This window comes from Nicotiana tabacum, chromosome 8 (assembly GCF_000715075.1).
Source record: "Nicotiana tabacum cultivar K326 chromosome 8, ASM71507v2, whole genome shotgun sequence".
Classification (NCBI taxonomy): Eukaryota; Viridiplantae; Streptophyta; class Magnoliopsida; order Solanales; family Solanaceae; genus Nicotiana; species Nicotiana tabacum.
Genome location: NC_134087.1, coordinates 75,044,270 through 75,069,400, shown reverse-complemented (window position 1 = coordinate 75,069,400; position 25,131 = coordinate 75,044,270). Strand labels below are relative to the sequence as shown.

General features: G+C 38.0%; 3 protein-coding genes across 4 annotated transcripts; 1 reads left to right on the top strand and 2 right to left on the bottom strand.

Moving 5' to 3' along the window:
* The first annotated feature begins 862 nt into the window (after positions 1-862).
* On the top strand, positions 863-8,568 carry LOC107814427 (uncharacterized). The gene is made up of 8 exons (XM_016639841.2): positions 863-1,391; positions 2,579-2,754; positions 2,836-2,898; positions 3,425-3,491; positions 3,630-3,730; positions 4,728-4,772; positions 7,431-7,901; positions 8,108-8,568. Exons 2-8 carry the CDS (start codon positions 2,623-2,625, stop codon positions 8,276-8,278), a joined length of 1,050 nt encoding a protein of 349 aa, XP_016495327.1. The 5' UTR covers positions 863-1,391; positions 2,579-2,622; the 3' UTR covers positions 8,279-8,568.
* An 817-nt stretch (positions 8,569-9,385) lies between these two features.
* On the bottom strand, positions 9,386-11,615 carry LOC107814426 (small ribosomal subunit protein uS13z/uS13y/uS13x). The gene is made up of 4 exons (XM_016639840.2): positions 11,487-11,615; positions 11,251-11,411; positions 9,839-10,027; positions 9,386-9,699 (listed from the first exon to the last, which is right to left on the bottom strand). The coding sequence occupies exons 1-4, from the start codon at positions 11,487-11,489 to the stop codon at positions 9,594-9,596; spliced, it is 459 nt and encodes a 152-aa protein (XP_016495326.1). The 5' UTR covers positions 11,490-11,615; the 3' UTR covers positions 9,386-9,593.
* Positions 11,616-12,644: 1,029 nt separating this feature from the next.
* On the bottom strand, positions 12,645-16,951 carry LOC107814425 (succinate dehydrogenase subunit 7A, mitochondrial). 2 transcript variants are annotated; one of them, XM_016639838.2, is made up of 5 exons: positions 16,793-16,951; positions 16,615-16,683; positions 14,785-14,805; positions 14,340-14,442; positions 12,645-13,171 (listed from the first exon to the last, which is right to left on the bottom strand). In XM_016639838.2, the coding sequence occupies exons 1-5, from the start codon at positions 16,844-16,846 to the stop codon at positions 13,098-13,100; spliced, it is 321 nt and encodes a 106-aa protein (XP_016495324.1). In that variant the 5' UTR covers positions 16,847-16,951; the 3' UTR covers positions 12,645-13,097. The 2 variants fall into 2 exon arrangements, with proteins under 2 accessions (XP_016495324.1, XP_016495325.1); XM_016639839.2 differs by lacking the exon at positions 14,785-14,805.
* Between the last annotated feature and the right edge of the window lie 8,180 nt (positions 16,952-25,131).

Below are 25,131 nucleotides of genomic sequence, written 5' to 3'. Positions count from 1 at the left end.
ATAAATTCAATTACAAGTAGCTTTTTGTAGGAACCCTCCAAAAGATGACAAGTGACTGTTATAATTGGTAAGAGTTTACTTAGTGATAAAATAGGGGGAAAAAAAAATATAAAAAAAATGAGTGGGCAGCGTGCCATCCACGTGATCAAATGGATGCCTTGTTGTAGACGGACAGTCGCGGTCGTCGGCTACTTTCTCACGGGTAGCGAGAAATTCAAACCTTTTGTTTTTTTCTCGTCGAGAAATTAAAACTCTTTTTCCCCTTTTCCCACGTATCTACTAGGGTTGTTCACGGTTTGACAGAAAATCGATTCAAATCGAAAATCGAATCAAATCGATTAAGTGAACCGATATTTTTCTTGATTTGGATTGGTTTTAGTTTTAAATTTTAAAAACCGATAATATTTGATTTGATTTTGGTTCTATTATAAAAAAATCGAAATAACCGAACCGAACCGATTAGTTATATAAAAATATGAATAATTATTGATATATGATATAATATCTTTTCGTAAATAATTTTAAATACTTTATGCATTTTAATTATTATTTTGAATTTTGATTTATCCTACTTATATCTTAAAAGATTGCCTAGGCCCAAAAGAATAGGAATCGACCAAATTTCTTTTCCTTAAGAGAATCTAATTCTCTAACCTACACACATACTTTTCCTAATAAAAGAGTTAGAAAAAAAAATCTACGACAAGAGTAAAGAAAGCAAACTCAAATTGTAAAACTATAGTAGCTAAAGCTTGAGAAAGTAAACTTTTAGTTTGGTTTTTGTTCATTTTTCGCATAATCAGGCAAATAAACTTTCGGTTCCGAAATAAATATATAAAAAATATATTATTTTCAGATTGTCGTGTAGTGTTGTTTTACTATTATCGACTTATCATTAGCTTACTAAGAACCGAAAAATCGAACCAAACCAACAACAACCAAATCGATGGTTTGTATGTAATTTGGTTTGGTTTTGGTTTTAAAATTTTAAAAATGGATTAAATTGGTTTGGTTTTGGTTTTAATCAAACACCAACCAAACCGAACCCCTAATATCTACCAAAACGCCATTCTAACAAACTGGAACCAATCAGGTCACATCCGTAATAGTGATATGAAGAAGGGTCAAATTAGTATATTCTACTTTCACTGACCCTTCAGTCTGAAAATCGAAGCTTCTTTTCTTTCAGTATTTTTCTCCTATTTTGACTTGGAAAATTGTTTATGCCTTTATGGTATATTTCCTGAAATTGCCGTATTTTTTCTTTATTTGATAATATTTTAACAGTGTTGTGATCTTTGATTTCACCGTAAAGGAAGGGTCTTTGCCTAAGCAGTCAAATTCAGATTTTTCGTTCAGATCATTCTTGAATTGGCCTTTTCTTCACTGTGGTATGTTCAATTTGTCTCAATTCTTGCTCTTATTGCCATTTACCTTTTTGTATTTTGATTTAGTATTGAATTCTGGGTCTTGTGTTTCTTGCTTTTATTTGTTTTCTATTACTGTAATTTGCTGGAACTAATATCTAAGAACTTTACTTGATGATAATAATAGTAATAGTTTCACCTAAATTGGCTTTAAACAATAATAATAATAATAATTAATAGGAGTAGTATTGGAATTAGAAAGTGAAAAAAAATGGACTCACACTTTATTTTGGTTTTGAACTTTGAACTTGTTGTTATGTTCTTCCAGTAGTTGCTTGTTTTTACAGCTTAGTGTTGGATAACTAAGGATTTGTATGTTGGAAAATTTTGTCTTATTTGCCCTGTTAATCAACTTTACCTCTGGATCTTTGGAATCCAAGAGAACGGCTGAATTTAATTTGTTTATCAGGTTTCCTTAAATATCTGCTTATGTACAATTATTGCGGAAGCGTCCTCATTCCCAACCCTTTCTCCTATTACATCTACGTCTTTGTTTCTCTCTTATTGTTATGATGAGTTTGGAACGGGTATTTTTCTGATTGAATACAGTATGGCTCATCCGGATACAAGTAATTTGCACATAAGTACACACAAATTGCAACTATCATTGTTAGTCTCTGAGCATTTCCTCGATAAGTTTAAACTAATTTTTGATAATTTTATTGGTGATCCTTCAATTTGAGTGCCATTTGAAATCCATACTATTGAAGTCATACGAAACCATACGTGGATCTCAATTCCTAATGGTCAAGTTTATAAACAAGAACAACATAGTTTCCAGTTAAAAAATTTTAATCATCAACAGACCAAAGTTTTTTTTGACCTTGATTTTATAACATTGTATCCTCAGCAGAATCAAAAACCTATTTCATCTTTCACATTAAGATAGTGTTATTTCTTTTTTAAGGTAGGTATTATTGGCTAAGAAATTCCCTAGGAAATTACAAACATTCCGATACTTGTACAGAGTCCTATAGAAGTTTTATGATACAATGTACTAGTTTCACTCCGCACTTTGTCATCCATGCATGGATTCAAGAAGAATTCTACCACAGGCTAGCAAATCCAAATTGAATGCTCTTCAGTTGGAAAAGAAAAAAGAATCTATGTTTGGAACTGTTCTTTATTATTTCTGATGGTGCCATTTACAGGTTCTTTCTTCAGTGAGCTTGATATACCTTGAGTATAGGATATAATGCGTACAAAAGCACTTCTTGCTCAATGCTTGCCTGGTTTCATATCTCAAGACCGAGGGTGTCACATGTCAGTGATATCCGACAGAGATGTCCATCTTCCCTCACCAGCTGTAGAAATAGTTCCATCAAAGGTATGCCTTCTTTAGCTGTTTTAAAAAAATTTCCTTTGTTTTTCAGTTTTCTTGTTCCCAAATGTGCATTAAATTGTGCAGGCTGCTCATCCCTACAAATATGCTGGTGAGGCTGTAGATTTACAAGGAATCAATTTCTTCAAGGTACAAATAATTCACTTACTATGTTATTGGTATGAATTGTTTTGAGTGAAGTTGCTATATTAATGTCTTGAGGATGGGTGGCTACTCATAACTCATTCCATTTTTGAATTCGGGGAGCTGTACTTGGTCTCTGAGGAGGTGGCTGACATAGCTGGAAGTCACCTAGAACCGAGATTTCTGGCTCTAAAGATTGTTATCTTCTTTTGGGAAGTCATTGTATACCTGTACGTGTCCTAAATATATAAAATCTTGTTATAAAGAATTAACAATGTCCAAGAATCCTAAAAGTAGTCAATTTGACCCTAATAAGAGAACATGGCCATCTTTTTTCAAATTGAGAGAGTATGTTTTTTAGTCAGATCTGTGTTTTTCACTATGCTCTACTGCAGTATCCTGAGCTTGAATAGATATGCATAAAATCTTCTCCTTTTTTTTTCCTTTCTTCTTTTTTCTTTCTTTCTGAGTGTTTAGCTGCTTGATGATTTTAATATTAAACTTGAATTGCACTTGTTTCTATATAATGCAGGGTAGAGTCAGTGTCGCTGATATAATTGGGTTCACTGGTTCAGAAGCAATATCCTCAAAGTCAGATGGTAGGTACACTTGCTGGTTTCTGCATAGGCCAAATGTAATAACTAATAAATAATTCCTAAGAGGTCTTGGTGTGAGAAATTGTAAAAGGGCGTTCAATAATGAATTTTAACTTCGAAAGTTGATCTGTTGCACTACAGGACATCTTAAATCTTGGGACAGCTCAATTGATCTTGTTAATGTTCTCAAGCATGAGATTCGGGATGGACAACTGAGCTTAAGAGGCAAAAGGGTACTTGAGGTACTTCATTTCAAACTGTTCGTTTGATTTACATGCATTTACCTATTTATTACCTCATCTTCACTATTGTTGGATTAACGTGGCATCTTTAGAAGAATCTACATCAATCTACGTACAAAATTTCTACAATGATCTGCTCAAATGCCATGTAGCTTTTTTGCTAAGTAAAGCCCAATAGACTTAGAGCGCTTTTTAGAGTTTTTTGCCTTTGACAACACTGACAGATTCTAAGAAGCATGTGTTAGAGGGTAGAAGCGGATTATCTTTATGGTTCCTTTTGGACACTACCAACTTGACTGTAGCACAAAAATTCATCAAAATGGACCACTAATGGACCTTTTGGGACTTGGTATAAACGTTTTAAATTACCTTAGAAGACCTTGATGATGGGCTGGCCTGAGAGTAAGTAGAAGTTCATACAGAAATCACAAACCTTGGTTCAAGAGTAACCTTTTTGTGCCAATGGACCTCAGCATAGTCTTTTTTGAAAGTTAACTATTTGCCTCCAAGATAATAGGGCCCCTGAGATGCATCATTAGTTGGCGCCTTTTGAATTGTAGCTTATTTGATCAAAAGATTTATGCACATGATATACTGCATATACTCACAATGTGACTTGCCAGTGCATAAGATTTTTTTGTGAAATCTTTCCATAAAGCCATAAAGCATGTTGAAATAACTTGTGATTATTGTTGGTTAGTACGGATAATGCTAGCATTGAATAGGGTCTTAGTCCATCGTATATTTTGCTACTGTTATTGATGTTGCTTGAAAGCTTTATCTTTGACCTTTTAATACATTTCTTGGTGATTTGATGCTTAAATGACATGTTTGTGCTTATAGCTCATGCTTAGATTGCAGCTTTGCTTGTCATTTAGTCTATCATCTCTCTCATAGCTGTTGGAGTTGAAGTAACCATACCAAATTGTATTCCCATGTACCTCTCTTTCAACTCTGGAAGTTAATTCTGTTTTCTTTTTTTACTTTTTGCTTTCAGCTTGGTTGCAGTCATGGGCTTCCTGGAATTTTCGCTTTTTTGAAGGTAACGGCTTTAATGTAGTTTTTGTGCAGAAATCTAGGACAAATATAATTTTGAAATTTGCAATTTCATTGGTGTGAAATGTTTAGGAAGTATTTCTAAAACTCAATCTGGGCACACAAAGGGTATCAACCGCAGAAAGTAAATCAGTTGATTTCTGAGAAGTCGTGTCATGATTATCGTATTTGTTACTAATCATCACCGAGCTATGTGCATTGTTTCGAACCAGGACTTTCAGAAAGAATTCCTTTAATCCCAAAATTGTCAGTATCCCGGGACTCTGTCTTAACATTCCTTTTCTGTTCCTTTATAAACCCCTCTCTTCTTGCCGAAATTTGGCTATACATTTAAAACTAGCATATCGTACGTCTCAATCTCAAGCTTGTTGAAGTCGTCTATATGAATCTTCACTATCCATCATACTTCATTTGTGCCCTCGTTTCATTCTAATATTCAATATTTTAGGCTCTCTTGACACTACAATGTTTTTGATATTTTCTACAGAGATACAAATCTCTAACAAGATTAAAAGACTCATAACAACTAATGGACCTAATTTAGGCAAACCAAATGGCTAACTCTCAAGTCGGTATGGATTCTAAGAGATGGTAGGTCGTTTGAGACAATTTCCTTGCATCTGATTTTAGGTCTATCTCGTTCGCATCATCATCGTTACGCTTAACACCTGTAGACCGGTGCATTTGGAGGTTGACTTGACCAAACCATTTCAGCGATGTTCTCACGTATTATCCTCTACTACTTGCACCTCTGCAGAATGTGTTTATTTCTGATCTTGAATAATTCAGTATGAACACACATTCATCTTAACATTCGCATTTCTGAAACACCCATCTCGTGGATATGGTGGACCTTAGAGGATATTTACCCCATATAACATTATTGGCCTAACAACCATTTTATAGAACTTACCTTTCACTTTGGTAGATATCCTTCTACGACGTAACACCCGATAGCATTTTTCTATTTCAACCTTCCTATTTTATGGGCCTAACAACCATTTTATAAAACTTACTTTTCACTTTGGCAGGTATTCTTTTACAGCGTGACACCCGATAACATTTTTCTATTTCAACCATCCTATTTTAACTCTATGTGTCACATTTTTATCTGTCGTATCATTCCTGGAGCATCGAGTTAGGTAATCTGAACTTTATGCTTTTTTAACTTTTAAGTTGTAACGGCACAAATTTACAAATCCAACTTGTAGATAACGAACGCTGTATTTGGGAATCCTATGATTTTCAAGAGATTTGCAAAGTTCAAAATTTGTGTGACAAGAAAGTGCCACCCTTACTAAAAGGAAAGTTTTATAGAGCAGTGGTTAGGCCTGCCATGTTGTATGGAACTGAATGTTGGCCGGTAAAGAACTCACACACCCATAAGATGAAAGTAGCAGAGATGAGGATGTTGAGGTGGATGTGCGGGCATACAAGGATGGATAAGATTAGGAATGAAGATATTCGAGAGAAGGTGGGTGTGGCCCCCATGGAGGACAAGATGCGGGAAGTGAGACTCAGATGGTTCGGGCACATTCAGAGGAGGAGCACTGATGCACCGGTGAGGAGGTGTGAGCGACTGGCTGTAGTGGGCACGCGGAGAGGTAGAGGGAGACCTAAGAAGTATTGGGGAGAGGTGATCAGACATGACATGTCACGACTTAGGATTACTGAGGACATGGCCCTTGATAGGGATTTATGGAGGTCGAGCATTAGGGTTGTAGGTTAGGGGAGAGTGTGAATATTTCTACAGCACAATAGAGGGAGACTATCCAGTTAGGAGTTAGACTAGGAATGTCATTAGGCGTCTATTGATGCAGGGCTTTACCTTCTAGTTGTACTATACCAGCCATCTATTTCGTATTTTCGTTGTCGTATCCTGTATTTCATATTTCATATCTCTTATATATTGTTGCTGTTTTATTACGCATTTTTACATAACTAATGTATCATCTCCTATTGCTTCTTTTGAGCCGAGGGTCTCCTGGAAACAGCCTCTCTACCCTTCGGAGTAGGGGTAAGGTCTGCGTACATACTACCCTCCCCAGACCCCACTTGTGGGATTATACTGGGTCGTTGTTGTTGTTGTTGCGCAGAAGTATATCCTGGTCCAAATAGATATAACCCTGTTAATGGAGCACCTTTTGGATCTTGCCAGACTCTATATTTAGTGACAAGTTCTCCCTAAGCAATGATCACTAACGAGCAGTTTGAAAGGGTTCCTCGTGATTAGGCTGTGAACATGAAGACCTACTTGACCTGCAATGGAAACAACGGTTTTTGTGTAAGGTCCCAAAGCATAGAATCTTTTAAAACCTCATCGGGTCCTGTTTTGATCATTAAATTAGTTTTAAGAGCCTAAATGGTTCAGCTCCACAATTTGCATTCTTTGAGGATCTCACTGTAATTATCTTATTATCATCACTAGGGGGACTCGAATGATGCAGGAGGTGGATGTTAAGTTGAAATTTCAACTCATGTCACAACTCACAAGTGTGTGAATTCAAATGCCGGAATTACAAATTTATAGGAGTAGGACATGGTAGCTGAAGTCCAACTTGTAGTGAACTTAATGGGTATAGTTGCACGGGGCTCTTGGATTCAAGTTACTCAAATAAACTGATTTAAAATAACTTCTTTGCAGGGAGCTTCGACAGTACATTTTCAAGACCTCAGTGCAGAAACTATAAGATGCACCACCATCCCTAATGTTTTAGCAAACCTTGAGCAGGCCCGTGATAGACAGAGCCGCCAACCTGAGAGCCCTTTGACTCCTTCAAGACAGATTCTTGCTCCGGTGGTCCACTTTTATGCTGGAGAGTGGGAGGAACTCCCTACAGTCTTATCTGTGGTGAGGAATGATATATCCGAGGTACCAACAGGGATGAGCCTTAGCTTGTCAGAGGAGGATTTCATGGATGGCTGTAGTAGCCAAGAAGGTAGCATATTGGCGCAGGAGTCTTCCTTGAGGAGATCTAGGAAGCTCTCTGGAAGCAGAGCATGGGAGAGGGCTAATGATGCAGACAATGGCGAAGGTGGATATGATGTAATTTTAATGACTGAACTTCCCTACTCAGTGCCCTCCCTCAAGAAGCTACATGGGCTGATAAAGAAGGTAATACGTTACTATTTAACCATGCTGATGAGTTTCCCTTTTTAGCTCTTTAACTGATTTTATGCAACATCTATCTTTTTCTAATCTATATTGGAGTATCTGACTATATGTTACTGCAATTTTCTATTTGCAAGTGCTTCTTTCTGTATGTTGCTGATTTAATTTGAATAGTGCTGTAACAATTTTTCACCTTCTTAAACCACCAGTGTCTGAGGCCTCCCTATGGAGTAATATACCTGGCTGCTAAAAGGAATTACGTGAGCTTTAACAGTGCAGCACGGCATCTGAGAAGCGTGGTAGACGAGGAAGGTGTTTTTGGCGCCCATTTAGTGAAAGAGCTAACAGACAGAGAGATCTGGAAATTCTTTTTCAAATAAAAGGCATTTCTTCAACAGCCGAAATTTTATTCATCTAACATTGTTCTTACTTTTATGCTTCTATATTTATTTATCTTACATGCGTTATGTGATGATAGATTGACATTATACGTGGCTTTGAGTCCTGTTAGTCTACTTATGTAGTTATTTTTGCTTGTGGACCTTTTCTTCCTTATCTTGAAGGTGTAAATTAAATGTATATTTTCTTGATTTATACATGATGTAATGATTCTCCACTTGGGCTAGATTGAAATGTCACATTAATCATAATTCCTTTGATTGGTTTGAAAGAACTCTTGCAATTTTTGTTGTTTCATGGTCAAATATGCATGTCTAGTTTCCCATGAGTTTTCTTGCTGTTGAGATAAATGAGTCGATGTCTAGCTCCTACTATGTGACAATAGTGTGTACAAGACCTGGAGCGTGAGAGGGATTCGATTATTACCAAAATGAAAAAATTGCATTATTGTGGGCTTCTTCTTCTATCCAGTAAAGCCTCTACCGACCCTTTTACTTTTACTTTTGGGCATAATGTCTTGATTACTTAACTCAGAAGCATAAAGATAAAAATTATGTTGTGATAATAAATTAAAGGGATCCCTAACTAAATAAACTACCTTGATAAGAAATCTAATTTGGTTGCGTTGCTTAAAAATCAAGATCGGAATCCTTTTTTTTATAGATAATCAGTCATCTCATCAAAAGACATTTCACCATTCCAGGACGTTAGAAGTTAAAACCAACGGAGAATAGCTTTTAGGTTTACCTTGCTGATGCTATTTCCATTGTCCACTCTTTTTAACCTCTTTTTGAAGCAACATTGTACACCTTTTGTTCATATTTTGTTAGCTGGTAATGGTTCGTGAATGACACACTAGCCAGCAAAACAAAATCACACATACTTGTGACTTGGTTTTTGATTGAGGGCAATTGAAAAACTTTCTAATATCCTATAGTAGGACCTCCCTCTGCAACCTGTTGACTGAAAGTACAAAAGATATTGAAAATTCCCCCTTGGTATTCTTTCATGTAAGACACCATGTCATGCAGATTAAAGTACTAAAAACATTGAAAATTTTCCATGAGACAACGAACACAAAATGCATATCAAACAAAAACCATCAACGGCATCAAAAATTGAACTTCATCACAAACGAGGACAAGTAGATAACACATCCTTCAAAAGCAATGCTGCTCTATAGAACTCAACCCGATACATTCAACAAAATCATAAACCTAAGTTCATTCAAACCCTCTTGTTGCATATGAAAATGATATAGCATAAAACATGCAAAATTGGCTCCGGAGAAGGTGACTATCGTTTCTTGGAGACACCAACAGTCTTCCCCCGGCGACCAGTGGTCTTTGTGTGCTGACCACGCACTCGAAGACCCCAGTAGTGACGCAAACCGCGATGATTCCTGCCACCATCAGATATTTAGATAAAGGATAAGCACAGACAAGAAAGGTTTTCCTACAACTTGTACCAATAGTAGTTGGTTGAGAATTTCCAATAAAACATGACATGTTAACAACAAAGTAGAGAAGTAAAAGACCAACCTGATCTTCTTCAGTCGTTCCAGATCATCCCTAAGCTTCATGTCCAGAGCATTAGATGTAACTTGTGAAAACTTACCATCCTTGTAATCCTTTTGCCTATTCAAAAACCAGTCAGGGATTTTGAATTGACGAGGATTTGCCACAACAACCATCAAGCTATCGAGTTCAGCAGCAGAAAGCTCACCCGCCCTATAGAAAAGAGTAGCAGAAATTTAGATAAATTTGCAAGAACTAAAATACCAAAGCAGGAAAACTTAGCGCAGCACAAAAGTTTAGAACAGTCGGCACGGAAATGTTGCGTGGTAAAAAGGCCCCTTTGACAACTACTAATTAAACATATTGGTAAAAGATATCGGTTCGGGCTCGGTTTGGCAATTCTGTTATTGGGTAAAACCGATAAGCCAACAAGGGTTAACTAATTTACTAGTTTATCCTTAAGTATATACATACTAGGGTTTCATATACATAGTTCTCACTTCTCAGTTTCTCCGCCTCACACCCTGTCACCCTCGTCACCCTCACCAGTTCTCCACCAGATGGATTGCCTTTGCTTGCAAATTCAACCACTGATTTTTAAATCAAAGTTTTTCTTGGAAGACTCAAGTCAAGTTTCACTAAGATGGAACTTTAACTAGTCGTCCTGTTACTCAATCAGATGATGTGGGTACTTTTGGCAGCAAGAAAATCTTACAATTAGAAGAAACATTTTCTATCAAAAGAATATTGATCAATTGAAAAGGAGAACGAATGCCAATATATCTAAGCAACATTAAACAGAATTGTTCTCATTTGCAGAATCTGTTTTAGTTTTATCTTATCGGGTAAACCGATAACCGAACCGATAATGATCAATAACCAATTAACTGATAACCGATAATCAATATCTTATCGGTTTGGTTATCAGTTTATCATATTTATAAACTGATAACCGATAGGCAAAACCAATAATATTCAAAACCGAACCGACCGATGCCCACCCCTAGCTCACCTCGACTAAAGATAGCAGGTACCTTTTTGATGAAGAAACGAAAAGTCACGTACCTAAAGATAGCAGGTACCTTTGCAAATCATATGCTAACTTCCTCACCCAACTATTAGTTATTTCTCAGAAAAATAACAGCAAGGCGTAGAATACAAACCAAATATAGTTGCGGAACGAATCATTAGGTATCCATTTCAATTTTATTTTCGCGATGGAGCATTCTCTATAATGAAAATATAAATCCAAAACTCGAGGTAAAATGGGGGATCTAAATCCAAAATTGGAGACAAAAATAACAGTACATAATACTCCAATAACACATAAGCATACCGAAAAGGTTTAACAGGCTTAGTTGCAACAAAAACAATGATGAAATCAAAATTAGAGCTTCATTACGTATTAGTAGGAAGAGAAAAAGAAAAGGGAGTACCTCTTGCTCATATCGATATCGGCTTTCTTACAGGCAATATTAGCGAAACGACGGCCGATACCTTTGATAGATGTCATTGCGAACATTATCTTCTGTTTCCCATCAACGTTCGTGTTTTGCACACGAAGTATGTGCTGAAATTCTTCATTTGCAACCAGCGACTGCACCCCAAAACCAAAATCACTAACAATTCTAAAGACCAAACACATACATACATATGCATATATATATCTTACCATGGCTACGGTTTCGAATCCGACTCTGCGGTGCGGCTGCTTCGTTTACTCCTGAAGAGATACAGAACTACCAAAACCCTAACGCTGGTCGAATAGTATCAGCTTATGTATATATGCGAAAAGGACAATATAGTAATTGACCATCTAGTGAAGCTATTTTGTAATTTGCACTTGTAGTGCAGAGGGTTTGGTATAGTGACAGTTGACTCTCTTAAGTTTTACAGGATTTTAAGAAAATATTGTTTGCTTAAGAAAAAGTTTAAGTTACATCCTAAAGATCTCAATAAGTAAAGATTAGTTTTGCAACGATAATAGTCAACAACAACAATATACCTAGTGTAGTCTTACGAGTGGGTCTGGGAGGATAGAGTATACGTAGACCATACCCCTGCCTTTAAAAAGGCAAAGAAGTTGTTTCCGGAAGACTCTAGACTTAGGATGAGAAAATGTTAAACCATTAAAAACTCAAAATCAGAATAATAATAATGATAATTAATGAACAAATACATCAAAAAGTAATTGCATAGCACATTGAATAATTTTTGCTTCACCTTCAAATTTTAGAAAAGACAATTGTGCAAAATAAAATACCCTAGTAATCTTTAACACTGTTAATTGACTTTTATTACCCATCTTTCTCTAAGATGTTTACTCTATCATGTCATTTAAATTGAGCTCAAAAATGTATATTTTTATAAATTCTTTCTTGGAAGACGTATGATTTTTAAGAGTTAAGTATGTTTCCATCCTTCTCTCCCTAAAGCCTATTGTTTCACGTTCAGTATTTCTTCTCATGTGATACGTATACATTTATGGTGTTTTTCAAATTTACATTGCTTCTCGACGTATAATCAATTCTCTTCACTTTTTTTTTTTTTTTTTTTTTTCATATTGAATATCCCACAAGAGACTTCTTAACATATGTTCATCGAAAAATATCTACATTTCATTCCGTTATTTTTCTCATTTTCTGACTCATTCTAGTTTCCTTACAGGAAATAACCCCATTGTAGATAAGATTAAAAAAGAAAGAGGTTGTATTTTACTTGATTGGGGACCAATCTCATTTAACAATCAGATAATCTCTCCCCAAAGAACTATAGAGCATGGATGATCACTAGCAAAGATGTGATTGACAATACAAATAGCAGAATAGACTAGTCTCTTGCAAGAGAAATAAATTATGTAGATAAACAAATGCAAGTCCTTCACCCTACATTATTTTCCATCCCCTTATACATGAGGCAGTTTGCCTTGGTGCACACAAAAACCAAAATTACTTCCAAGATCTGAAGATCCATCTTGTGTTAGTCACAGTAGAAGTGAAAGCACCATATAATTGAAGGTGAGAAAATCTCACCAGGCATCACGTGCATTTTAGAGCATTCAAACATAAAGTTAAAAAAAAAACCAAAATTTGCATGCAAAGTTCTAGGCGTTGGGATGCAACCTCAACTGTTTGAAACCACTTTATTTTCATACCACCAACCCAAACAAAAGTTAAAACACGAGTTTCATGTACTTAGATATACCCATCCTTCATTATCCCATTTTCCCCATGTTTCGAAGAACAAAGGCAGTGAAAATATGCAAAAACAGAATGATCTGCCATTATGCGCTTCCTTCTGTGTTCTTCCTTGCTTCTTCCCGCATAACAGCTCTCACATATATCTCATAACAACATCCTGTAAATATAAGTTAGATAGATCAGAAGACGGCTTCAGAAGTATTAGACAATCGGACGAAAATACTGAAATTTTACAAAAAGATTAATATCAATTGTAAATTGCACGCAAAATATCCAGCACGGTATAAGGATCAGAAGGCCTCCCCTCAGATCCGGGAGTTACCTAGCTCCAAAGATGCTATTCAGTAGAAAAGCAAGTAGAACTGCTTTTGCAGGATTTCAGAGTTAGTGCAAAAACAGCAGCACAATAAGCAGTAAAAAGATGCTGTAAGGAACGTAACTGATGGTATCTGAATAACAGCAGCTGGACATAAATAAACAGAGCAGAAGCTTCTTAAACTCTTTAAACAGCTTCGGATATGAATGAGAAGCCAATGCTTATGAAGGCTGGAAATTGATTGTTGCAAATTATATTAAGAGCAACATAGAGATCATGTAGCCATAGAGATCATGTAGCCATAGAGATCATGTAGCCTAACAGCAGCAAAAGGCGGCTGATAGCATATATTGCACCGACTATACAGAGCCTCTGAACAAGATCTGGATACAACTCAACATAACAGAAGGCTTTAAATTTTTTTCTTTTCTTTTTTGGGGGTAAATAGATAATAAAAGAAGGTTTTAAAATATTTTCCTTGGCTTTGAAGAAAATGAATGAGAAACCAATGAAATTAAAATTGGAATCTAATTATCGTTGCAAACTAAAACTAAATACGAATGCAGAGTCTTAACACCAGTAGTAACAGGCTGTTGCTACACTCTGATCAAAATTGTTTGGAGACTCTGATACCTATTAAAAGCCACGAATCAATAATAAGCAAGAACCACAGTGTTTGCCCAATGAGTCTTAAGATTATTTTTTATAAGGTAAGATTTTTATTGATAAGCAAGAAGCACTAAAAAGGTACTGTGGGGACTCTTCTGATTGTTCTTATTTCAATATCTATAAGTTGGAGAAAAAGAGGGGCATAAAGAAACCTTATTTCATTAGAAATGTAGAGGGAGATTCACAATCTTATTGAAAAGAAACATAGTCAGCTGACTTGATAAAGTAATTACTTCGCAATTCCAGATTGCATATCCTCACTCCCTTAGGATAGTTATATCTACATTCAACAAAAAAATAAATAAAGCAAATCCAGTATATGGTGAAGAGATTAGCAAACCTGCTACAACAACAATAGTTAGAACATCTCCCACCCTTTTAAGGTTCCGCACACTCTGTTTATGCGACTTAAAGCGTTTCAAGGAGGGATCCGCTGCCAAGAGCTGCCAATAACATAAAAATTTGACAAGGATAAAGCAGATGAAAAAAAATACTAGAATAAGTTATGGAAACAACTGAGTAAGTACAGAAGGGAATCCAATTTATGGAATTAATAGCTGACAAACATTTTGCCAAGGGAAATGTAATAATTTAACAATTAAGAAGCATGCACAAAGAAACATCAAAACTCATGCTCATTCAGGCACACATATAATCATATATGTTGGGAACAAAATCGGATTGACAAATAAACCCATCCCAAGCAACACATACTCGAGTTAGATAAAATATAGATATCCCAAGAAGAGTTTATTTATCAAAAAAGCCCAAGCAATAGGAAATACCTTTGGTACTTCTTGAACATCCTGTAACATGGAAGACACTCTGTGTAAAGTCATTTTGCACAAATTTTGTCATTGTTTAGCTTACTATTACACAGAGAAAGAATGTAACAGTATTTTTCTCATTGCTACCAGTGGAAAACCACCATCTCATGTCAAAGCAAAAAAAGAAAAGCACCTGATAAAGACTCTTGTGACCTACACAACCCTATTTGGTACACATTTCTCCAGGTTGAAGTATATAACCACATAACCAATGAAGCTAAGCTAATTTGAAGTTAGACCGCTATCGATACGTGTGAAAGTGGAAGTCGATATGTAAATACAAGTGTCAATAACACGATTAACATGGTTTCCGACTTAATCAATAAATCAAAAGTCATATATCTTCACTTTTCCAAAAGCTGCATCAGGTGTTCTAATTTTGTTAATTTTTTTAAATAAAGGTACGGAATGAACATATGATTAACCGAAAACCCACTTTGTATCATTTGAGAAGGCGCTTATTGGAAAAAAGAAGAGAGAAACCTCACAATGCAATTTCTTGAAGCATTTCCAGATGTTAATTATCAATGAGCCCGTTTATAATTTTGACTGTACAATATCATCGAATGAGGCAAACAACATCATATGCCACTCAACTATATAAAGGACCAGCCCTAAGCCTTTGGAGAGCTAAAGCTCTTTAGAAGAAGATGCTCTCTTCTGAAACAATGCACAACATGGATCACATAACTAAACTACTTCATGAAAATACATTGACTTTCTATTAGTTTATCTAGCTTTAAGGTATCTGGAAGATATATGGAACAAAGGGCCTATTCCTACACATCTCCCAATACACCAACATCAGAGCAATATTACATAAAAGGAGTTGCTCCCTCCTTAATCGTGCGGAGCAGTGTTGTCAAAAGCGAAAAACTCTTCTAAAAAGCGCTCCAGTTCGATTGGGGCTTTAAGCGCAAAGCGCAAGTAAAGTGTGGGCTTTTAGTTTAAGAAAAGCGCAACTAAGGAAAAAAAATATATACATATGTAATTCAAGAAAAAAGAAACAGACCCATTCCTAATGTCTTTGTCAACAACTAATATACTCATTTGCTGATAATATTTGTCGTTTAGCACCGCTGGATTCAAGATAGAACTCATGGGCAATGAGGCACACACCTTAGTGCTTTGCCTACATTGAAGCGCAACTTAAGCAAGGTGAAACGCCCTCCCTGGGTTTTTCTGAGCTTCAGGGCTTAAGCGCGCTAAAATGAGCCTTTGACAACATTGGTGCGGAGAAGCTTAACACCCACATTTACAATGTCACACTTGAAAGAGATACATCTTCATTTTCCCAAACTCAAAATTTTAGTAACTGCAGTTAAACAAAATCAAAGCTGGAAAAGGAAAAAGTTGAATCCAGACAAGTATTCTCTAAAGATAATGTAATTGAGCAAAATTCTACAAGTAAAGAATCACTTGTGTGTGTTCCCTTGATAAAATAGACAAACAGCACTTATATCTTAAAAATGATAGTAACAAATTTGAAAATCAATAGCATCATGCCCAGTTAGCAAACGATGCACGTAGAAGTTGACATCCAGCTTCTTCCATTGGCAACCTCGAGCTAATAGTTTTTTTTTTCTTTTCGATTAAGTTATAATCACTCAATAGCTAACAGAAATCTCATGGGTACACCAAAAGCTCACTAAAAACAAAAATTTCCCTTATCTAAGCCATCCCAAGTAAAGCTTCAAATCTAAATGTACTGCAGAATCGGATCTTTGAAGTGAAAAAGAAAAAAAAGCAATCCGAGAAACAAAAAGAGGGGAAAGTGCAAGTACTCACAGCCTTCTCGCGAGCCCCGGGTTCGATATGGATTCCACGTCGTGATCGCATCAAAGTTTCATCAGCTTTCTACAGTATGATTAAAAGAGAGATTTCTTAGAATCAAATCGTCAAACATTTGGTATTACCCATCAATAAATGCAAAAAGGGTAAACCCAAATGAAAAGTAAGAAAAAACCTGAGGATTGTGTCGAAGCTTAGACAAGGCTGTTTTGTTGAGCAAAAACGCCATTCTTTCACGAATCAAGACAGAGGCAGAGAGCAAACGCAGAAGAAGAAAATGATGATTCGAGTCTCCCGAGACAGCACCAAACAGGAAATTGCTAGTGTATATTTTTTGTGAAATGGGGTTTTGGAGGAGATGTGATTTACAGAGAACTCCCTAATTTCCATAAGAGGGTAAATAAACCCCTTAAAGTTTCAATTTGTACAGACAAATCCTGAATAAGATATAATGAAACGTATAATTATCTAAGATAATATTTATACTTGTTTGACCAAAAAATATAAGTCTTGGTTCAAATAATTAAATTTATATAAATAAGGGTTAATCTTAGCTAGCAATAATATCCTTAGATGTGGTTTTCAAAGAAGCAATAAATACTGGGCAAGTACGGTCGGACAGTGGCAGTGATATGTAGTGAATATTCCCCAAATCAGAAATAACAATGTAGCATTTAATAACAATAAACAATAATAAATGACATTTAAGTAAATAAAATAAATGTGTCACCCAAGAAAAGATAGAACGAGGGGATGTTCTTTCTGATGAATGATAGACAATCCCTTGAATATTTGAGTTATTCTCGATCTAGTGAAAAAGTGTAGACAAGAATCTCAGTGAAAAGGTGATGTTTGTATCTTAGCAATTGAGATCTGATTCTCTTTCTCAAGTCAAAGTGTGTTTTTTACGAATGAATATCACCTCTCATGTATCATTGTCTCTTTTTCTATTTATATGGGACATGTTCCTAAGAAACCTTAATAGTACAAGTGCAGAGAATATCCACTAGAATATCCTCTTTAATATCCTATCTTGAGAACTAGCCATTAAAGCTCTGTCGACGGTATTCAACCTCGACCTCGACCCTTGTTGACACCTTGACTACGACTCTCGTTGACTCTTCGACCACAGACTTCGCTGCTCCTCAGGCCATTTCGACAAATGACGACTTGGGAAATCTTCCCTTAGTACTATCTTGGCTTAAATATTCTAAAGACAGATTTTAACCCATACAGTTAGTCCCTCCGCTTATTGAGGTAAGTTTCTGTGATGACCTTAGGTCATCACTTGTTTTAGAAATAAATTCTGTGTTCTGAGGCTTTAAAAACCTCTTCATGTCTCACCTCGATTTGTGTGCATAGTGTGGGCGCATATCCGGAAAGCCATTATGTGAAAATCTGTGAAAAATGATGAATTTTGCATTTAGAATAAATATAGGTTGACTTCGATCAATAGTTTGGGTAAACGGACCCGGACCCGTGATCTGACGGTCCTGGAGGGTCCGTGGGAAAATATGAAACTTGGGCGTATGCCCAGAATCGAATTCCGAGATCCCAAGCCCAAGAAATGAATTTTTAAAGAAAATTATTTTCTGGAATATATATGAGTTTTTGGAAATGGAATGTGTTTGGAATTTGATGGTATCGGGCCCGTATTTTGGTTCCGGAGCCCAGTACAGGTCTTATATGTGATTTAAGTCGAGCCTGTAAAATTTGGTAAGAAACGGAGGTCATATGACGTGATTCGGAACCTTAGTTGTAAAATTTGAAACTTTAAAAGTTCTTGAGATTTTCTTTGATTTTGATGCTAAATTCATAGTTGTTGATGTTATTTTTGTGATTTGATTGCACGAGTAAGTTCGTATAATATTTTTGGGTTAATGTGCATGTTTAGTTTGAGCCTCGAGGGCTCGGGTGAGTTTTGGATAGGCCACAGAGTGAAAATTTGGACTTAGAAATTTCTGGTGTCTTACAGGCTTGCAGGCTTCGCAATTGCGAAGCCTAGCTCGCAAATGCGAACAATGTGTTGCAAATTTTGGCCTGGGCTGGCTTGGTCGCAAATGCGATGTATTTATCGCAAATGCGACAGCAGCATCGCAAATGCAAAGAGGACTGGAATCCTCAGGGTTCGCAAATGCGAGGTTAGCAGGTTCTGAAGGGTTTCTTAATTGCAAACCCTGGTTGCAATTGCGACATCTGCGACCTGCAAATTCATGACTTAGCCGAAAATCTTTCATTTTTCAAACTCTTTCAAAACATAAACTCTCTCGGGCGATTTTCCAAAGAAAAGTTCTTCTCCAAATCGATTGTAAGTCATTTATAACTCGTTTTCTTCAATCTTTAACATCTTTTCGCATGATTTCAACTCAAAATCAAGCGTTTTCATGGAAAAAATTGGGTGTTTTAGGTAGAACTTAGGTTTTTCAAATTTTGGGGATTTGGACCTCGATTGGAGGTTCAATTTCAAAACAAATTATATATTTGGGTTCGTGGGGGAATGAGTAACGGGTTTTGGTTCGAATCTCGGGTTTTGACCATGTAGGCCCGGGGTCGATATTTGACTTTTTGGGAAAAACTTTAGAAAACCTATTTTCATGCATTGGAATGGATTCATTTATCATTTATTGATACAGTTAAGTAACTTGTGGCTAGATACAAGCAAACTGGTGGTGGAATAAAGAGGTAAAGCGATAGTTGAGGCTTGAATTGTGTTCGTGGCATCGAGGTAAATGTTTGGTCTAACATTAGCTTGAGGGATTATGAGTTGTGTCCTATTTGCTATGTGCTAGTTGTTGAGTACGACGTATAGGCATGGTGACGAGTATCTATACGTTGGTGTCAAGCATGCCCGTGAGTCTTATATTATGATTGATGTGACTCTGTTTGTATTGTTCATGCTTTATGTGATGATTTCTATTGTTGAGCAAGGCTTGCGCAAGTGATATTTGTATTTGAACAATGAAGAGTGTTGGCTCAAGTTGTAAAGTGATTTGTGGAAGTATAATCGGCAATTGAACATTATAAAGCAGTGGCTCAAATTGTGAATTGAGTTGTGAAGTAAAGGTGGAAAAAAAAGAAAAGAGGATCATGATAATGTCTCCCTTGCCGGGATGTTGTTGTTTAATGTTGTCTCCCTTGCCGGGATGTTATCGTTGATATTGTTTTCCCTTGCCGGGATATGACTGTTGTACCATTGTTCCCTTGCTGGGATTTAATTGTATATTTGTTGATTTCCTTGCCCTTATTGCTTTGGGATTGTTGTTTGGGTGAGGAAGAATGTTAAAGCACGAAGGGTGATGCCGTGTATGATTTTGTGAGGAAGAGTGTAAAAGCACGAAGGGTGATGTCATGCCGCACGATGTATAATTTCGTGCCGATTATATTGATTCTTATGGTGAGGACGAGAGTAGAAACACGAAGGGTGATGCTGTGCACTTGTCTTGATTTTTTCGATTCTTGCTGATAATTGAGTTATGGTATTTTTTTTATGTTTATTTACTGATTCTCTGTCGTTGCTTGATTTTATTTTGATATTATTGATTCCCTTGCCCAAGTTGCTTTGTGATTGTTTCTTGGGTGAGGAAGAGTATAAAACACGAAGGGTGATGCCGTGTATTGTTTTGGTGAGAGAGTGTTAAAGCACGAAGGGTGATGCCATGCATGTTATTGTGAGAGAGTGTTAAAGTACGAAGGGTGATGTCGTGCACTTGTCTTTGGTTTTCTGATTTTTATTAATAACTGAGTTATAGTTTCTCTACATTTAACTGTTGGCTTTCTGTTGATACTTGTTGTACCCCGCAACATGACTCCCCCTTCCTATCTTCAATTGAACTTTGGTGATCCTTATATTTATCTGTTATTCTTTTGTTATTACTCGATGCTCCTCGCAGCATGTTTCCCCCTCCTATCCTTAACTGTATATTCTTGCTTTTATTTTTCGCCGTATATGATTCAACTGCATAGGTTTATTTGGTAGTCTGGTCCTAGCCTCGTCACTACTTCGCTGAGGTTAGGCTAGGCACTTACCAGCACATGGGGTCGGTTGTGCTGATATTACACTCTACACTGTGTGCAGATACTGGTACTGGAGCGTTTGGACATAATGAGGTTGCTGCCTTCAGTCCAACAGGCGATCCGAGGTAGTCCTGCAGGCGTCCGCGGGCCTTGGCGTCTCCTTCTATCATTTCTTATATCTTTTTACTTATTCAGAGACAAATTCGTCTATTTTTATTCAAACTTTATTTGTAGTAGTCTTAGACAGTCCATGAATTTGTGACGCCAAATTCTGGGTAGAGTTGTATTTAGCCTTCCACAGTTTGTGTTAAGTTAAATTTTCAGATTTTGTCTTCTGCTTTATTATTTCCGCTATTCGTATGATATCTACTCATCACTATTAATGGTTTAAAACTGGAAAAGGTTAAGTAATTAGAATAATTTGGCTTGCCTAGCTTTCACCAATAGGTGCCATCACGACTCCCGAGGGTGGAAAATCTGGGTCGTGACAAGTTGGTATCAGAGCTCTAGGTTACATAGGTCTCACAATTTACGGACAAACTTAGTAGAGTCTGAGGGATCCGTACGGAGACGTCTATATTTATCCCCCAGAGGCTATAGAGTTAGGAAAAGTTTCACTTCTATTCTTCTCTGTCATGTGATTTGTTCACTCACTCCTTTCACGAATGGCGAGGTCACGTACTGATTCTTCAACCGAACGACAGCACAGACTGGTGATAGATCAGCTATGTCTTCGGAGGCTGTGTAGAGGTTGGATAAGTTTCACCAAGTTCTTCACTACCAGTGCATCTTATGAGGATCCCCAGGATTATTAAGACAGTTGACATGAGGTTCACAGGAACATAGGGATAGGGGAGACCAATGGGGTCGACTTTGCTGCTTTTCATTTGTCTGGATCTGCCAAGACTTGGTGGAGAGATTATTGTTTGGCTAGACTAGCTGGATCACCAACTTCGACTTGGGATCAATTTTCTCAGCTATTTTTGGAGAAGTTTCTTCCTATCACTTAGAGGGAGAGATATTAGAGGTAGTTTGAGCATCTCTAGCAGGGTTCTATGATTGTTACTCACTACGAGACCAGGTTTATTGACTTGGCCCGTCATGCTCTTATCATACTTCCCACTAAGAGAGAGAGAGAGTGAGGAGGTGCATTGAGGGACTCGTTCAGCCCGCTCATCCAGCCAGAGGTGGAGGTAGAGGTGCTAGAGGTGGAGGTAGAGGTAGAGGTGCTAGAGGTGGAGGTAGAGGTATTAGAGGTGGAGGTAGAGGTATTAGAGGTGGAGGTCAGGCCGCTAGAGGTGGAGGCCAGCCAGCAGTAGGTCGTCCCAGAGATGTAATTCAGAGTGGTGAGGCCCAACCCCGATGTTATGCTCTTCCAGCCAGGCCTGAGGCTGAGGCTTCCGATGCAGTTATCACAGGTACTGTTCTGGTTTGTAGTAGAGATGCTTCAGTTCTATTTGATCCAGGATCTACGTACTCCTATGTGTCATCTTATTTTGCATCGTATCTGGTCATGCCTAGTGATTCCTTGAGTGCTCCTGTATATGTGTTTACACTGGTAAGTGATTCTATTATGGTAGATCGTGTCCATCATTCATGTATAGTTGTGATCGGGGTTTTTGAGATTCATGTAGATTTGTTACTTTTTGGATATGGTTGATTTTAATGTCATATTGGGGATGGACTGGTTATCACCTTACCACGCTATCTTGGACTGTCATGCCAAGACTGTGACCCTAGCCTTGTTAGAGTTGCCTCGTTTAGAGTGGAGAGGGACTCCTGGTCATTCTACCCCGTAGTGTTATTTCATATATGAAGGCTCGGCGTATGGTCGAGAAGGGGTGTTTGGCTTATTTGGTATATGTTTGTGATTCTAGTGTCGGGGTTCCTTTTATTGATTTTATGCCTGTAGTTCATGATTTTCCTGAGGTATTTCCTTCAGACCTGTCGGGTATGCCACCCGATAGGGATATTGACTTCTACAATAAATTGGCTCCGAGCACTCAACCCATTTCTATTCCACCGTATAGTATGGCCCCGCTTGAGTTGAAAGAGTTGAAGGAGCAGTTGCACTTGCTTGATAAAGGCTTCATTAGACCTAGTGTCTCGCCTTGGGGTGCGCCGGTGTTGTTTGTTAAGAAGAAGGACGGATCAATGAGGATGTGTATAAATTACCTATGGTTGAACACGGTTACAATCAAGAATAAGTATCCATTGCCAAGGATTGATGATTTGTTTGATCAGCTTTAGGGTGCCAAGGTATTCTCGAAGATTGACTTGAGATCTGGCTACCATCAGTTGAGGATTAGGGCATCCGATGTACCTAAGACAACTTTCTGCACTCGGTATGGGCATTATGAGTTCTTGGTGATATCATTCGGGTTGACAAATGTCCCAATAGCTTTTATGGATTTGATGAACCGAGTATTCAAGCCTTACTTGGATTCATTTGTGATAGTCTTCATTGATGATATTTTAATCTATTCCCGCAGCCGGGAGGAGCATGTGCAGCATCTGAGAGTGGTTCTTCAGACTTTGAGGGATAGTCAGTTGTATGCTAAGTTCTCGAAGTGTGAGTTCTAGTTGAATTCGGTTACATTCTTGGGCCATATTGTATCAGCAAAGGGTATTCAGGTAGATCCGAAGAAGATAGAGGCAGTCAAGAACTGGCCTAGACCCGTATCAACTATAGAGATCCAGAGTTTCTTGGGTTTGACAGGCTATTATCGTCAGTTTGTGGAGGGGTTTTCGTCTATTACAGCCCCGATGACCAGGTTGACCCATAAGGGTGCCCAGTTCAGGTGGTCGGACGAGTGTGAGGCGAGCTTTCAGAAGCTCAAGACAGTTTGACTACGGTGCTGGTGTTGGTTTTGCCCACAGGTTCAGGGCCATATACAATTTATTATGATGCATCTCGTATTGGACTTGGTGCGGTGTTGATGCAGGATGGCAAGGTCATTGCTTATGCTTCGCGGTAGTTGAAGATTCATAAGAAGAATTATCCAGTTCATGATTTGGAGTTAGCAGCCATTTTTCACGCGTTGAAGATTTGGAGGCATTATCTATATGGCGTGTCATGTGAGGTGTTCACGGATCACAAGAGTGTACAGTATTTGTTCAGGCAGAAGGAGATAAATTTGAGGCAGAGAAGGTGGTTGGAGCTATTGAAAGACTATGATATCACCATCTTATATCATCCGGGGAAGGCCAACGTGGTGGCCGATGCTTTGAGTAGGAAGTCAGCCAGTATGGGCAGTCTTGCGTATATTCCAGTTAGTGAGAGACTACTTTCTTTGGATGTTCAGGCTTTGGCCAATCAGTTCGTGATGTTGGATGTTTTTGAGCCTAGCCGTGTGTTAGCTTGCACAGTCGCTCGTTCTTCTTTATTGGAGCGTATCCGAGATCGGCAGTATGATGATCCTTATTTGTGTGTCCTTAGGGACACGATGCAGCATGGAGGTGCCAAGCATGTTACATTAGGAGATGATGGAGTTTTGAGGCTGCAAGGTCGAGTTTGTGTGCCTAATGTGGATGGACTCCGAGAGTTGATTTTAGAGGAGGCCTGATAACTGCGATTTCTGCATGTTTTTATACCCATTCTTACCTGAGCTTTGTGCATTTATTGCCATATAATAGTCCCAAAATGCTTACAAATGACACTTGATTGTAGGTTTGAGCGACAAGATGACAATTACTAAAGATCGGCTAAAAAAAGGAGTGAAATCTGCCGAGTGTCAAGAGACAACTGAAAGGGGGGATCAAAAGGCCCTGCGCGGTCCGCACTGTTCTGTCACGCGGCCGCGCAGGAGAGTTCAGAAGCTGGGCATATCCAAGTTCAACCTGTGCGGACCGCACTGTTTTTTCACGCGGCCGCGCAGGAAAGTTCAGAGGCCATGATATTTTTAAGATAAGTTGCGCGGTCCGCGCCTCTTCTCGCGCGGTCCGCACCCAGTTCCAACGCGGTCCGCGTCCCTTTTTGTGCGGTCCGCACCTAAGAGAATCAGAGAAGCAATCACTCGAGACAAAAGCTCATGCGACCGTGCACCTAATCAGTGCGGTCCGCGTGGATGAAGTTCATGCGGCCGCACATCACTTTTGTGCGGTCCGCGCCCCCCAGTACCAGATGCAAGTAATGAAGACCCAGAGCCCTACGCGGCCGGGCGTCATTTGTGCGCGGTCTGCGCCAGACCCTCAGGGGTATTTTTGTCCGGTTTTTCCTGTGAAGTATAAATAGAACATTTTACTTTTTAGCACGGAGTTTTTTGAGGAGGGCGGTTCGAGAGTAGAGAGCAGCTGAACTCGTGTTACCCTATTATCAGCCTATTTTGGGCCATTTCTTCTAGTTTTAAAGGGGAATCAAGTAGATTAACATTGTAGTTAACTATTATGTCAATTTCATCTATTATTTCTTTGATTTTTGTTACTACTATGTCTAGCTAAACCCATTAGCTAGGGTTGTGGCTCAACCCTAGTGTGGGAAATTGATGGGTGTGATTGTTT